Here is a 16,569-nt window from a genome sequence, read left to right as displayed (position 1 = left end):
GCCAACCATTGAGGAAAAAATTGAGGCCTTGACCATCCAGACGGACGAGGGTTGGATGACGTCGCTGATCCAATATTTAACGAATGCAAAGATGCCGAGTGATAAAGATGAGGCCCAACGAATCAGGTATAGAGCCACCAGGTACCTATTGTACGATAGTTTGCTTTACCGACGAGGCTATTCCACGCCTTTGCAGCGGTGCCTAAACGATATCGAAGCCTAGAAGGTCCTCCGGGAAATCCATGAAAGAGTATGCGGTAATCATACTGGGGGGCAGTCATTAGCTCTCAAGGTTTTGAGACAGGGGTACTATTGGCCTACGCTAAAAAAAGATGCGTTCCAATACGCTCGACGCTGCGATAAGTGCCAAAAATATGCCACGATTCCTAGAGCACCCCTAGAAAACCTAACCCCAATTCTCAGTCCATGGCCCTTTGCCAAATAGGGAGTCGACCTAATCGGGCCCTTACACCTCAAACCGGGAGGCTTTAAGTTTGCCATCGTCGCGGTAGACTATTACACCAAATGGGCAGAGGCAAAGGCTCTAACAACGACCACGGAAGCAGTTTGCACCAACTTCATATGGAACAACATCGTGTGCAGATTTGGGGTCACACACTCAATAGTATCTGACAATGGGAAACAATTCGATAATGCCTCAACACGAAGGTTCTGCGACAGCTTAGGCATCCGAAAGGACTTCTCAGGGCCAATACATCCACAATCTAATAGTTAAGTCGAGGCTATCAACAAGATATTGAAGTATACCCTAAAGAAGAAGCTCGACGATTTAAAGGAGAAATGGGCAGAAGAACTTCCAAAGGTCCTATGGGCATATAGAACGACAAGCCGAACCACCACGGGTGAAACACCCTTCTCCATGGCATATGGCGTCGAGGTGGTACTCCCCATAGAAATTGAGACGCCGACTCTAAGAACTGTTGTCTACAACGACGACGAAAATGCAGAAGCCATGAATGGAGAACTCGACCTGTTAGAAGAAAAAATGCTCGACTCCCAACTACGCCTCGCCGCCTATCTGCAAAAGGCAGCACGATATTACAACAAGAAAGTTAAACAAAGAAGGTTCGTCCCAGGATACCTAGTATTGAAAAGGGTAACGCAGATTACGAAACCCAAAAATATTGGTTCTTTGGGCCCAACTTGGGAATGACCCTACCGAATAAGGGAAGTGTTGCGTCCTAACACTTACATTTTGGAAAGCCTCTCCGGCAAGCGAATTCAACATCCATGGAACGCAGAACAGCTAAGGCTATACTACCAATAGTGTATGTAATTTTTTACTCATCTTAATTATATTTTGGGCAATTTAAATAAATTGATGAGTTTGTAAAAATATTGTTCAAAAATAAAAAAAGGAATTTACCCCTTAATAACATGTCTGCTTAAAAAATTAAGGTATATTAAACACACATGGGGGCAGTAAGGGATCTATGGATCGCGAGAAGACGATGACCCTAAAGGGAAAAGTTAACGTCGACTCCTCCAAGGAGGAGAGGCGAACACTTAGAAAATTTTACGAAATTTTCTAAAATGACGACCCTAAGGGGTAAAAGATAACGTTGACTCCTCCAAGGAGGAAAGGCGAACACTTAGAAAATTTACGAAATTTTCTAAGACGACGACCCCAAGGGGTAAAGTTAACGTCGTCCCCTCCAAGGAGGAGACGCGAACACTTAGAAAATTTTACGGAATTTTCTAAAACGATGACCCCAAGGGGTAAAAGATAACGTCGACTCATCCAAGGAGGAGAGGCAAACACTTAAGAATTTTACGGAATTTTCTAAGACGATGACCCCAAGGGGTAAGGAAAGCGACAAACAATTATGAAATCTACTATCTTCAAAAACATAAAATGAAAGGAAATTCTAAATATTATATAAAATGTATCAACATATAACATTACAAAAAGAAAGAAAAAACCCTAAGCATCATCGCTGGCCACCGAGTCATCACCATCAGGTGGAGAAGAAGTGCCGTCATCAGAAGGAGGAGGAGGAATATAAAGGAAGCTCAAATCCCACTCGGGATGCTCTTGTTTGATCAGATCAACAATTTGCTGACCAGCAGACTGAAAGTCCTTGGTGCGAATGTCGATGAGCTCCAAAGAAGCCTTGAACTCCTCAATAATCTCTGCACGCTTAGCGTCGAGCATTGCTGAGGCCTCGGCTTCAGCTTCCTTCTTCCCTTCAGCTCTTCCCTCGGCAAAGCACTTCTTCACAGCCTCAGTAGCTTCAGCCGATTTCTTCTCAGAGGCTTCCACCTGTTTTGTAAGCTCTTCAACCGCGGCCTTCAAACTGGCCAACTCATTTTCAAGACTCGGCAGCTTGGCCAGTTCTCCTTCCAACTCGCCAGCTTGGCCACATCTACGTCCCTCTCCTCGACGGCAGACGAGCACTTTTCCTTGGCAGCATCGAGAAGAGAGGTAAGCTTAGCTTCCAAGTTGTCCATCTCCTTGCCACGTTCCTCAACCTTGACTAGATCAATAAGATTAAGAATGACAAGGACTAGGCCCTGAGAAATTGGGAATCAAAATAAAGATACGAATGACGAATCTAAAAATGAAAAAAGCACGGTCGAAACTTACATGAATCTGAAAGGAAATCTGCTTGCGCTGACGATCCACCAGAGAAGACTGAGTGGTGAAGATCCAGTGCGGCTCAAGGAATGATTCGTACAAGGCCTGGAAGACGAGGGAGAAACGGGGAGGAAGCTTTAGCATGGCCCCAATCTCGGCGTCAGAAATATCCGGGACTTGGAAGTTGGAATCCATAATTTTTGCCCCCGGCATAACCACGCGTTCCCTAGGCGCCGGAGGCATACTAGTAACATCAGGGATCAAAACTGCCAGTGTCCAAGTCCCGGTCACCGGCACCTTCTCTTTGTGCCCTCTTTTAGGCGCAGGAACTTCCACCCCTGACCCCGAAGAAACCTCCGCGGTCTTCTTTCTCTTCGGTGCCGGAGAAGAGGTGATGGCTTTCTCTTTCCCTGAGAAGAGGTGATGGCTTTCTCGTTCCCTTTGGATTGAGGCTGCGGGACAGGCTGAGGCTGCTGGTTGCCTAGGAGCTGGATCCTCAAAGAAGTCATTTATGTGCAAATGACCAGTCAGCATGTAGTCAACGAACAGTTATGCCAAATAAGATTAAGGGAAGCGTCGAGCCGAGTCCAAGAGTTTACCTTCGTCGCTTAAATGAACATATTCATGGACGGCACGAATATCAGAAGGGTCTGGAAGGTCAAGAATCAACCCTGCCTCTTTGAGGTTGGACTCGGTTAAGAGGGTGTCGATATGGCGAGCCTTCTCCGGGTACAAAAAGGCCTTTTCAACCCTCGCTAATCTATTTTCAGCAAGTTTTGGCCGATCGTTGCTGACTGCAGGATAAAAGAACTGTCAGCGTTTAAAAAAAAAGAGGGAGAAGAGAAGGAAATGGATAGAAACGAAGTGCCAAATTCTCACCCATATTCCCAAACGAAGTTTGCACCTTCCTTCGGCGGGGCATACGGTCGTCGGGGTGAAAATTAAAAGGCCCCCAAATCATAAAAAACATGGGTTTCCACCCATGTGACGACGAAGGGATACATCGTATCAGCGTTCCAAGCCTAGGCTGGGATCGCCCATGTCCACTCAAAAAATACCACCCCTCGCATTTGGCGACGTGGCATAATCTGTACATAAACATAAATTCATCTAGGGTAGATCCATATCAAACCGCTAGCTCTAAAAAACCCAGGCGCCGGCAAAACAGTACCAAAAATTCGGCGCCAATTGGGTAGGAGAGATGCCATAAAAATAGCAGTAGTCTTTAACGAATAGATGGACTGGTAAGGTCATCCCCACCGTAACAGGCCGAGTATACACGGGGAGATACCCAGTAGGAGGCATGCTGGTCCTAAAATGTACATCCGGGAAGAGGTACTCAAACCACCTTCTATCGATCCAACCTTCCTTAACAGCCCGAATAATATCTTTATTTCGGACCCTCGACGCCACGACATCAGCCGTAAAAAATGGCATGTCTGGGTCTCCGCTCGTAGCAGCCAAGGGGGCATCCACCATTGAAGCGGCGACCCCGCTTATGCTGCCTCCTGTGAAAGGAATCTTATTTACTTCTTCCTCCATCATACGGTAGACGCTGTAAAACTCGTCGCCGAAACCCTCGCTTGGTCCGCCCATGTATTCTTCTATTTCACTCAATATTGAGTTGCCGTCTGATGAAGAAGATGACCACGAAATCTCCACCATGGAAGGGGAATCTGGTCGTACAATGGACGGGTCCTCTTGACGAGTGGGGTTTGAGGCCATTGTTCTGGTAGTGAAAAAGACAAAGAGCTAAGTCAAAATCCTAAGTCGAGAGGAAAAAGCAAATGACGACTGCTCAAATTACCACTAGTGCCTCTCAAAACATAACGTCGACCATTCATATAAAAATGGTGACGGTGAATGTTCATAAACAACCAAGGTTCATTTGAACCCAAGAGTTAGAGACCACAATCAGCCAGAAATCAGAAAAACTATCCTACATGGGTCAGGCAAAGCGTATGGTAAGGTCTTTATCCCCTACATTTCACATATTAACATACCTATGGTTCAATAGGAAAGACAGTGAAAGTCATTAAAACAAATACGAATGGGCAATCATTAAAGCTTACCTGTAAGACAAAATCTGGGCAAAATCGGGTTCTGAGATAGCTTCACAAGGCACTGAGGAAAGCAAGGGATGCGAGTAGGAGTCTACGAGAAAGAACTCAGGCAGAGTAACGGTAGTTCAAGAAGTTTGGTAAAAAATGACTTCAGTTCGAGGAATATTTAAAGGAAAACAAGCCATCTACCCCTAGCCGTCAGATTAAGTTTGTAAAATCCAACGGCAGGGGCATCTTGCCTAGATCTAATAGTGACAAACGAAGGCGGGAAGGTGAGAGGGCACGATCAAAGGGCTTATATTCGCCTTTTCAAAAATAAAGCCTTACGTCAGCCTGGTGAACTGACCGACGCAACGGTTACGTTCCTCGAGAAAAGTCGAAGCATCAAGACTATCATTACGAAAGAAGGCTCGAAATTAGGTTCCCACACCCGAGGCACAGAAAGACACCCGAACCTAGCTCGAGGCTGTCTAGAGGAAACCCTCGACCTGGGGGGCAGCTGTTGTGTGGGAAAATGTGGGTGACATGTGGAACGGCGACAGCGTGACATGTGGCCCTACTTTCCTTCAAAAGGTGACAACCCTCAACGCTTGAAGCTCGCTTCCCCTCGACGCCGCAAAGAAAGGCCCAAATTAGGGCGTCGACTAGTTGTGCCGTCGAACTCATGCAACAAACTTCCTCTGGAAAGGGTCGACTGTCAGAAAGGACACGAGGTCTACGCAGCACAGACGGCGAGGGGAATACTCTTCAGAAATGAGCCTGACATCACAAGTTGCGTCTAGGGGTGGGAGACGTCTGCAATACGGGCATTAATTGCAAACCCCTGAACCGCCCTACAGTGGGCAGTGAAGGATTACAGGAATCCACAGAGCCGTAATAGAAGACCAATTGGCCGAGTGAACAGTCCAAAAGGTGATTAGTGGGCTACGGTCTGAGCCTAGAAAGATAGGCCACTCGAGTACTTCTACCTACAAGGGAAAACCACCCACGAAGGAAGCTTGAGCTATTAAAAGGGCAAAGCCCCATACACGAAGGAAGGGGACTTCTCGAGTATTGAATGATGGAGAGAATATACGTGCATTGTAAAAAGTCCAAAAGAAATATATCATACACAAATGGATGTAGCTCTTCATTAACAGAGTGAACCACTATAAATCTCGTGTGTCCTCTCATTCAAGCACTACACTCATGCTTACAAAACACAACAAACACTTTATAGCATAATTTCAAATATACCGTTAATTTCCCGCCGGTAACCCAACGGGATACCAGTGGGTAACCCGGTGTATTTCTGTTGACGGAATTCAGCCATCAACAATGCTGATCAACATTCTTTTAAGGGTTTTTAAGGGAGAAAAAAACAAACAAACAAACAAACACAGAGAGATCATTGAAAATTTCATTTGAAAAAAAGCATCAGAGCTTGAACAAGTTTTGAATTGTTTGTTCGCTTAGAGCTTCTAATCATGGCATTGATGGTTGCAGCATCCTCCCGCCCCCAAATAGATCCGGTGTCATAGAGGCCTCCACCACTATGATCTCCATCATCGCATTGCAAGGGCAACAAAGGGTCGCAAAGGGGCAATGGCCTTTCCTTTTCAGCAAATACGGTTTCACGAGGGGGGCAACGACTCTGGTTTTTCAAGGGGTGCCAGCTCTAGTTTCACGTGGTGGGCTAATGAGACGTGGCGATGTAGCGAAGGGTGGCATGGATATAGATTTTTTGGTTTGAGATAGGAATTGGTCATGAGAGGATAACATATTACGATGGATTTGAGTCACGAAGGGAGCTGGGACGGGCAATGCGAGGGGCAATGACGGTACATCAATGGTGATTCCCTCGGATGGTTACTCTTTTTCTCACTCTCTTGTTATCTCGTTCTTCAGGGTTTTTTTGTTTTCTTAAGAAAGTGACTACCAAATGCCCCTGAAAAGAGTCATGTGACTAGCACGAAAGCATTCTGTCCGTAAGCCTAACCCATCATCAATTTGACCAACTTGCAATGAATTAACAAAATTCAATAAGTCAATTGCAAAATTATTTAGTTCAAAGACCAATCTGCCAAACATACAAAGCTCAGGGTTCCTATGCAAAAAATCCATTTCAGAACAAAACTCATTTTAAGGTCGTTTAGAACCATTGTGCAAGTTTTACTTCAATTTCATGAACTAACTTACCTATTTACCAACTATACTATTATTTTTTGCCTATGAAAAAAAATAGTCTCTTTAATTTAATTATTTACTTCACATAAGGTTGTTCTGATTATTTAGCAAAATAATAGTATAAAAGGAACTTAATTCCGCTCGTGACTAATTTCTCATAAGATTAGTAAACACTTCAATAAAATCTTTGTAATTCCCTTTTATTGATATTTGCTTTTCTATTCTTTCAATTCAATTCATGATTTGTAAACCCACCCTAAATTATTAGTATGCTGGAAGCAAGGAGCTCCTAAAATGAATTCATTTATAGGAACTGTAAGCCCCCTCTCCCCAAACCCAAAAAAAAAGAGATTTTTGTGAACAAAAACTGAGAATACATATAACTCACATGGGAAGCAAAAATTTTCTGCCGCCAACAGAACATTCCTCTGCTAGAACACTACAAATTTACAAGAATGCCCATTGTATGGCTCATTAGCTCAGTGTAAAACCATTTCTCTTGGGGAGTCCACCTTCTGAGATATATACTTAATGGATTGTTTTCAAGCCTGCCATGGAAGAAGGCAATCCTTTGAGTAATAATGCTGAATTTTCAGGGGAAATACTAGCCAGCAAACATAGAACCAGAAAAAAAAAAAAAATTGAAATTGTTTGTCCAATTTTTCTTTATTGATTTCTTTTCTCAATGAATATTGCATAATTCTTTATGGAATCAACTAAGACAAACAAAGAATGAACTATGGTACTTATACAGCTATTAATCGCAGGCAACAGAAATGAGCAACTCAAGAAAGAATCAATGCAGCACCAGAGCGGGATTTGAAGAATTACTTGATCGAACAGAAGCACCAAAAACCAGTTCTTCTCAAGCTCAAGTGTGAAATTTCAAGGATTGAAGATGCTTGGACCGCCAATGTTGAGTGCAATTAGTACTGATACGCTCGTAACAACAGCAAGCCAAAATAAAGCCGCTCCTGCAATTGACAAGTTTTTTACCATGCATCAAGGTTTCTTTTCAGATATGTTAAAGCTGGTAGACTCGGACTTGGGCTTCTCTCTCTCTCTTCTTCTTCTTCTTCTTCTTCTTTTTTTTTAAGAACTTGGGGGTGAGGGGGTTTGAACTATACACCTCAAGGTGGGGTCAGGCGTGGATTTACAGCTAGGCTACATAATTACATTTGCAACCCTAACCATGCACAATGTAAAGCAAAACAAACGTGACACATCACACTTAAAGCAGTCACAGTGAATGAAAATTACCTGGTGAAACTTCTGAACTATTAGTGGGATCAAGGGACACTGATTTGACATCAACAGCACGCGATCTTGGTAACGTTGTCCCCGTACTTGGAATGTCATTCAAAATTTTGCTACTTCCCGTCTCAGATGCCACTATTCCTAAAAATTCTTCGCTCACAATTAAAGCAGCTAGAACGTCCATAAATGATTCTTTATCAGTTTCTTTAGCATACTTTGTTTGATCTTTTACAAAAGAAACATTTGGTTCATAAGACTCAGCAAACTCGTCGTCTGAATCTGAAGCATCTGTATCAATAGATTCCAAACCAGTTCTTTCATCCTCTTCATCCTCAACATATGCTTTATATGTCAATCGAAGTAGTATTTCTCCAGAAGAACCCTTTCTAAACAGTCCCCAGCCGCCTCGTAAGACCACAATCCTGTCTGTTGGTACAGTGTCTTGAAGCGATCCAAGATCAACCTAAATTTCAGAGTATTTACAGCTTATTGATATAGTAAATTTGTGAAACAATAACTGTAAAGTACGGTTGAACTCAAATTCCTATTTGAGCACTAGTTTTCCATGAATATGGTTAAGTTCATGGATAAAGAAAGCACTTCTACAGCTGAAGGCTATATTAAAACTGTCCGTTTACTTTTAGAGATCTATGAACCCTGACAGTATGCAATATACAGGTTTGACACCTCTGTTGATTAACTGTGTATTTTCAAACACAATGCAGCACAAAATTGTTACACGACAGTTTTAAAAGGGATATTATGGTTTAAAAAAAAAAAAAAAAAAAAACATGTCTGAGAAAAAAAAATTAAAAAGACAAAGCGGGACAATTATAGCTATAGGCCCCGTTCATTTTACCAATTCGAGTTTTGCTACAGTAAAAAGCTCTAAGAAACAGTTACATCTAACTTTTTTATTACAGTAAAAAGCTCTCATATAAAGTCACATCTCAACTCGAATCAGCGAACTAAACGTGCTCATAATTCACTTCATCAAAAAGATCATCAAGAATTAAGACGCTTTACCTCTCCTGTGCCAATGGTTAAATCTGCAAATCCAAGAGAATCCTTCACTTGGATGTATAACTTTTGCTTTCTAGGATTTGCAACTAGCATATGAAAATCCTGCCCACGAGTACGTACATATGATTACTTACAGAAATCTGTAAACCCTAAACACAAAAAAAAGAGCAGCGACAAGAATAGTCCACATGTATGGATTGGTTTTCTCAAGAACAACATAGATGAAGCAGTAATGCTATGGAGCTTCACCTGGTTCCAAATTGGCTCACCAGGGGGGCCAATGATAGTTGTTTGGCTGTTCTTTTTACTACGTATAACTTGATCTCCTAGGCTTAGAACAACATACGGATCTGTCTTTCCTGGAAAACAAATTTACAACCCAAAAAAAAAAAAGGGGGGAAGGAAAGCAATCAGATATATGGTTGAACATATATATAAACACCAACAGATAATATGATGATAAAGCTTTAACCAACAAGATAGCAGCTTTAGATTTAATAGTTCACGTGCACCATAAGGAGTCAGGAGTCAGAAAATTCTCAATGACTTGAAGCAACTTAAAATTTCACCAATTCGTAAAGTACACTGGTTTTCTCTCGCAAAACATTGTTAGACAAGGATATGTAATTCTTACCATAGAGAAAATAAGAAAGCTTCCGGGCATCAACAAGGGTCACCGATAGCTCTCCAACAAAGTCCTTGTTTCCTTCTTGCTCTCCTGATTTTAGATCAGTTGCATCTGGGCCAACAGCTTTAACTTTTTGAAAATCTAAAACAATCTTCTTAGGGCGTACGAATAGGCGAGGCAAATCCTCAGTGAGAAGTTTTGTCAAAAACCTATAAAAATAGGCATTTAAGAAATGCGTAAGGATGGAGGATATTGAAAAAGGAGTTACAGATCTACATGCTAGATTGCATTTCAAACAATATTTCCTACAGTCCTACTCACAACTCTCAAGGAAACCCAAAAAATAATAATAAAAGAAGTTCACTTACATTGAAAGAACAGGAATCGCTGAAAATTGCCCATTGCATGCATAAAAGAAGAAGGAAAAAATAAAAACATGTCAGTATCTTCCGTTTCAGATGATCAACCTAATGGGGGAAAACAATACTTATCACAACATATTGTTAGTATATTCCATTTTGTAAGATTATTTCTTAGAGAAAACCAGCATGCTTATCATAAAAGGCAGTTTAAAGCTATTACTTTTGTTTTCCCTGATAAAATGATAGCTTCATTGAAAGTATATACAAACTTCAGGATCAGTTTTGCATCCTAAAAAAAAAAAACAAAACTACTTGAACATAAACAAGAAGATGGTTAGATATTACAAGTAAAATATGTAACATAGCTAGCTCTATTTTTGCCCAAATTACGGTAGTGAAGACAAGCTTCCCGCTCCTTTATGATTTTCATGAGAAGGCTTTTCACTTTGAGTTATAGATAGGATATTCTTCTTGCACAACCAAGAATATACCAAAGATACTACTAGACCGCAATTGTCAGTGTTAATGTAGTGCCGAGGGTGATAATAGTAGACAACACTACGTTTAATCTGTAGATCGTAATGTCTGAAATTTGTGTAATCGTAAACATCGAATATGGAATACAATTCTACAAAAGAACAACTGGTCATGGGTGAAAAATCTTGGTCTAAAAGGCCATAGAAGCCAACTCATATCAAATTGTGGATACCACTGAAGCAACATTTACAAATTACAAATAACACACTAATGACATCTTTTATGTTAGGAGCTGGATCGACCAACAATTGCGAATGTGCCCATCTCTCCTAATTCTCCTTTCCACGCTAGTCCAATTTCCTTTTGACATTGTACATCTCCAAAATAATTAGTCCTACCCTCAATTGAAACAATTCCTACCTTTGATTAAACAAAAAGGTCAAATAAAATTCTGAGAATACCAGCAGAAGCAAAGTACATAAAGAAAGAGATCAGACATATTCTGTACCAGGGACTAATTCATGCATAATGCAAACGAGAAAAGACTAAAGAAGGGACTAATCTACAACTTACCCATTAAATTGAACAAACGGAATGGTGACAACTCAAATTTGATTTTTGGAAGTGCAACAAAAGCCCACGAAACAGCTCCTACAAAAGGCTCTGTTGGTATCAATCGTAACTTGACCCAAAGTTCCCCATCAATATCAAAGTCTCGAACACCAACTGGCACAACAATTGGTATAATCCCAAATTTTAGTGAGAGCATTAGCAGCATACGTGCACCACCAGTGTAACGAAGACCTATTTGATACCTAGAGTCACGAGAAATAGGGTCAGTTGAATGCAACATTAGCATAAAACTTACAAGCAGAGAATTAATAAGAAAAAGATCAAAACATACAAAGTTGAATATAAGTAACATCTCCTACTAACATATTAAATGGATCTCTATTGTTCTCAAGAGATTTTGCTAGTCCAGAATCCATCTAACACTCTGAATGGAGAAGATGCAAATACAAAGTAAGATTATGAAAAGACCAAACATGTTGGCCACTGTTAAATGTCAATAACATTTAGGATAAGACAACACCAAAGGTGTTTGTGGTATACTTAACTACTCCATAATCATAAATATGCAAACTGCATCCCACCTGAGAAATATTGTATGACAGAGAAATAACACTTAACGTCTTTTGACCTAAACCCAAAGCAAGGGAAAGAAATTCAACCTAAAAATACTGAAACTAAATTCGGTAACAAATTAGAAAAATATCAAAAACTAAATAAGGAAATTTAATTACAAGGTCAAATGGTCCTATTTAACATCATAATTTATGGAATCTGAGGTCGTTATTAGGTTCCTTACAATTATAACTATAACTTAGGTTTTACATCAAGACCTTAAATGCCTATTAGGACTTAACAATCTCCATCAAATCTCCCGGACTGGCAAAAACCACAGTTCTAAAGGAAGAAATAGAGTCGGCAGAACTTTAGATGAACAATTTGATCCTCGACGTGTCTTGGTCTAGGAGCGCGCGGTGCATTAGGAGCAACCCAAGTTGGTTAAAACCTTAAATTGAATACAATAAGTGGACTCTCAATTATAAAAGGAACCCCTACTTTCTTTGAATTGAGGTTCAAATTCCTTAACCGGATAAAAATATATTAGACTTCAATATAATACCTTGTTGGACAAGGAATAACAAAAGTTGTCACTTTCCTAAGACCATAAGTATACTTATGGTCGTAGGAAAGTGAGAGCTTATAAGTAGGAAATAACAAGAAAGAACCAGTAGAGAAGTAAATAACACTACCAATACCAAAGATAGAACAATGAGCTTTAATTATACAACCCTTATCACTGAAATACGCCCAACTACTTCAAGAAAGCCATATGCCTTAGCAACTAAGCAACAGAAAGAAACGGCTAAGGCCAAACATGATGTGACTAGTCTTTAAGATTGCGTCTTTTTTAGGCTTTTTGTAGCATGAATCAAGAAATCTCCTTGACACACATAAAATTAAAGTGTGTGCCAATTAATTGCAAACTGATTAGCATAGTATGTTACAACATATATTACCTTTGAATTAACCAATCAATTAACACCATTATGAATATACCTATTAGTTTGTTACAGGAACTCAAATTGCCCCAGACTAAATATGATATATCAGAACAGCTATACAGACCCATCCAACAAGCAAGCAACAAAAATTAAAGACTTCAACCAGTTACATAAGACTAGTGCTAAGGATTCCAACTTATATCCCAATCTTCCGATCCCAACTCAAACTCAAGAAGCAGTAAGTCGTCATCTTTTTACTACTATATGCAACTTTTTAGTATTAACTGACGTGACAGTAAAAGAATAACAACTGATGTGACAACTTTTTAATACTAACAGGAGTAAAATTTTTTTAAATGCCTACCACAATAAAAAGAATACTAATAACGAGGATAACAACACATATGCCACACCTTACACCTTATAAAGTTAACCTTATAAAGTTAAGGATGTCTAGTTATTCTAAGTAAAGTAACCAACAATTGAGAGTGAAAAGTCTTGTTTATTTCGCTCGTTTGAGTTAAGAACTTCAATTAAAAAATAAATTCATGTGAAATACTATAGCAGAAAAAGAAATTTAAATTTTTATGGGAGAAAACATGTAGCAAAAACTTGATTGTAATTTGAATTAACGAAAGGAACGGGGCTTAAGATTGCCATGGGAATGAAATAGAAAAACTCACTGTAAATCATTGACACGGCGAGATGTCCTTCTCTCCACATTCCTAACAGACAAAGGCTCATCCCCTAAAGAGAACTGCTTAATCTCAACTCTCTGAACATAATCAGGCTTCTTCAGATTATCAATCACCGGTTGAAGCAACCCAATTATCCAATTCTCAATCCCACGTCTATAAACCTTCCATAACTTCCCCAACACCATGTTCACCCACTCAACCGATTCTTTCCTCTGCAAATCCTTCTCCAGAAACAGCGAAAAGCTCGTCGGCACCTGAGGCCAAGCCTGCCCAATCCGACCCCCCTCCGTTTTGCTCCTCTTCCTCGACATCCAAAGCTTGTCGAACACAACGCCGACGAAGAAGAAGAAGACGAACAATCCGGCGACGTTCCGGTTCAGCGGCGGCGACGGAATCGGGTGGATGACGCCGAGCTGAGTCCTGAGCTTATCCACAATGGGGTCTTGCTGGAAGTTGGCGAAGTTCGACCCCATTTGAATCGTCGACTCTCGGGACAAATCCTCACCGTCCAATTCATCGGAGAATTGCTTGACCACCAAAGCTTTCGCGCCTTTTCGGGCGGATTTCGCGATTTTCAGGCTCAAATTGCTGGGGTTGGGGCGGTCGGAGGAAACGGCGCGGGTTTGGAAATGGAAACCCCATTTTCTCCTGAAGTTCCTGTGCGAGAAACCGGTAATGAGAAGGTGCTTTCTGGGTTTGAAAGTATTATGGGATGTTGTTCTTATTTGTTGCTGTTCGTGGGGATTCCGTCCACAGGGGCAGAAGCGAAGCGAGAAGTCCAAGCTCGCAGAAGCGGAGGATTGCAAAATCATTTATCAGACTACCCAGTTCCAGTTCCGAAATGGGCATAATCATAAATCGCATAATTGGTAAACATCAATCAAATTACAAACAAAGAAAACAACAACCAAAAACAAAACACGTTCTCGGATTAGAGGCCTGAAATGTAATAGCTGCTGGTTTAAGAAGGAGGTGAGAGAAAGCTCGTCATGTGAAGAGAGAGAGAGAGAGAGGAAGAGAAAAGCAGAAGAATGAGAGAGAGAGGTTTCTCGCATGTGTGTGAAATTTGTTCTTGGTCTTGTTTTTGCGTGTTGTGCAATTGTGTTTTTTTCTTGGTTTTTGAGGTAGTTTAGAGTGGAAATTGGGCCATGGAGATTTTGGTTTCTGATTACACCGCCTTTCCACGCCTCAAAAATGTGTAAGACGTGGATAAATATTTAAAGGGAATACTTTTTCTTTTTTCTTCTTTTTCTTCACGCAACATGCACGTGGGTCGGAGCCAACGCGCTTTTTTCTTTCTTTCTTTCTTTCTCTATGAAATTACTTGAAACACCCTTTATTTTGTGGAAATACTACTCTTGCCCTGCTTTTGTTCCTCTTGTTACAATGAAATCATGTCTAAGATTGTCTTCTGCGTTTGCAGAACAGTCAAAAAAAAAAAAAAAAAACTTTTAAATAAATTAAATTTTATTTAACGTTTGTACTGGAATAGACTTAGATATGGTATCAAATGATTATGATATGAATCGTAATTAAAATGTAATAATAATTGATATGACCACGTGCTCATTTGGTCCCTTAACTAGCTTTTTTATTTATTACAATAAAATAAATTTTTTAAAAAGAATAAAAATCTTTTGCTGACCACGTAGAAAACGCCCTATAGGGCCTTCTTACATCACACATTCATGTTAAGATTAGTACTCTAATATTTACTTTTATGGAAGTAAAATGGGCATAAATCTAAATAGATAAGATTCGAATAAGGTAAGATTCATAGTGAGTTTAGAGTCAAAATAGTTATTTAGTCGATTACAGAATTTAAAATTGAAGTCCATCTAAATTTTATTTATATGTTTACTTACCAGCAGAATCAGAATAAATTATTGTAAAAATATTAATATACCATTTAAGAAAAAATTACATTTTTTGTTTTAAAAAATAAATTGTATATTTGTGATATTAATGTTAGCCATCGTCAAAGATTCAAAATAACCATTTTAATATTAATATGATAAAATAATAAATATTAGTTACACAATTATTTAAAAAGAATTAAATTATCAAAATTTAAATAAAATAAATAAAGTGTTAAAAATCAAAAAATGTTATTAATTATAATAACAAATAAGCAAGTATTTATTATATTATAAAATAATAAATGTAATCTTGATAAATACTCTTTGAAAGCGCATGAGTTAGGATTTTTATCATTTACTCTTGATTAATAATCTTTTTAGTTAAATAATTACATTAACAAAATGGTATTTATCAAGAGTAAGAGGTAAAAGTCCAGATTCATGCACTCTTAAGGATAAATTATGTAATTTTCTCAAATAATAATTAGGCTTATGTTATATGTTGATACCCACTTTTGTACCAGGCCCATTTAGGGTCCAGGCCTAAGTCTTTGCATCTCGTTACATAATTGGGCTAGTTTCGTAAACCCAAGCCACGCTTGGTGAACTCTCATGGGTTGTGGTTTGGTGGGCCATATGTGATTAAGTAGTCCATTTGTCATTTAATTCGATTGAATTTGAATCCTGCTTGGAGAGTTTTCAGAATTAATCGAATTAAATATAAATGAGTGATGGAGAATTCAACTCCAAAAGCCTTCTCCTTTGCCTTTTGGAAACCCAAAAAAGTATTCATCTCAGCCCTTAAAAGGTCCAAAACCCAAGTCCCATGTCTTAGAAATTTTTCTAGCTCAAAGGCCTGAGAAATCTATAGTTTTTTGGCTCATTCAGAGGCTTGGTTACGACCAGACATGCCTAATGGAGCACTTCCCGTGTCAAGCATGTTTCCCCCAGCTCTCCTTCATATCATGATGTACATTCGGAGCACTTGCACTCATTCGAAGCAACATGGTGTCGGAGCAACTTTGTGTCAGAACAAATACAATGGTTGCTTGGTCATTCTAGTACAAACAATCTCCGATGAAGGTCTGACACGTGATCAGACCCCCAAAGAGGAAAGTCTTCAGAGCACTAAGTTGGGTTAACCACTCTTGGAGATTTCACGTCTGAAGTCATTTCATGTCAGCCTAATATCCAGAACTTTACCCCAAGTATTTCTATTTCTAAGGTGTCATTTTACCTCCTCCAACAAGGTAGCTGAAATTTTACTCCAAACAGAGTTGCTTGTGCAATGCTCCATCAAAATGCTGTCGGAGCAAATCCCTAGAAGCCTTTCATCCCATTTTCGGTGGGTCTCTTTGTCAAATC

At 39.7% G+C, this 16,569-nt stretch overlaps 1 protein-coding gene across 2 annotated transcripts; it reads right to left on the bottom strand.

The window, feature by feature from the left end:
- Positions 1–6,588: 6,588 nt before the first annotated feature.
- LOC21398078 (tricalbin-3) lies at positions 6,589–14,518 on the bottom strand. 2 transcript variants are annotated; one of them, XM_024175986.1, is made up of 10 exons: positions 13,331–14,518; positions 11,149–11,390; positions 10,105–10,123; positions 9,743–9,945; positions 9,358–9,467; positions 9,112–9,210; positions 8,089–8,548; positions 7,660–7,802; positions 7,217–7,376; positions 6,589–6,659 (listed from the first exon to the last, which is right to left on the bottom strand). In XM_024175986.1, exons 1-8 carry the CDS (start codon positions 14,155–14,157, stop codon positions 7,714–7,716), a joined length of 2,049 nt encoding a protein of 682 aa, XP_024031754.1. In that variant the 5' UTR covers positions 14,158–14,518; the 3' UTR covers positions 6,589–6,659; positions 7,217–7,376; positions 7,660–7,713. The 2 variants fall into 2 exon arrangements, with proteins under 2 accessions (XP_024031754.1, XP_010112280.1); XM_010113978.2 differs by lacking the exon at positions 6,589–6,659 and having other exon boundaries at positions 7,113–7,376.
- Between the last annotated feature and the right edge of the window lie 2,051 nt (positions 14,519–16,569).

Source organism: Morus notabilis, unplaced genomic scaffold, assembly GCF_000414095.1.
Source record: "Morus notabilis unplaced genomic scaffold, ASM41409v2 Scaffold72, whole genome shotgun sequence".
NCBI classification, from domain to species: Eukaryota; Viridiplantae; Streptophyta; class Magnoliopsida; order Rosales; family Moraceae; genus Morus; species Morus notabilis.
Note: the sequence above shows the minus strand (reverse complement) of the source record. Positions and strands in the feature narration are given on the sequence as shown.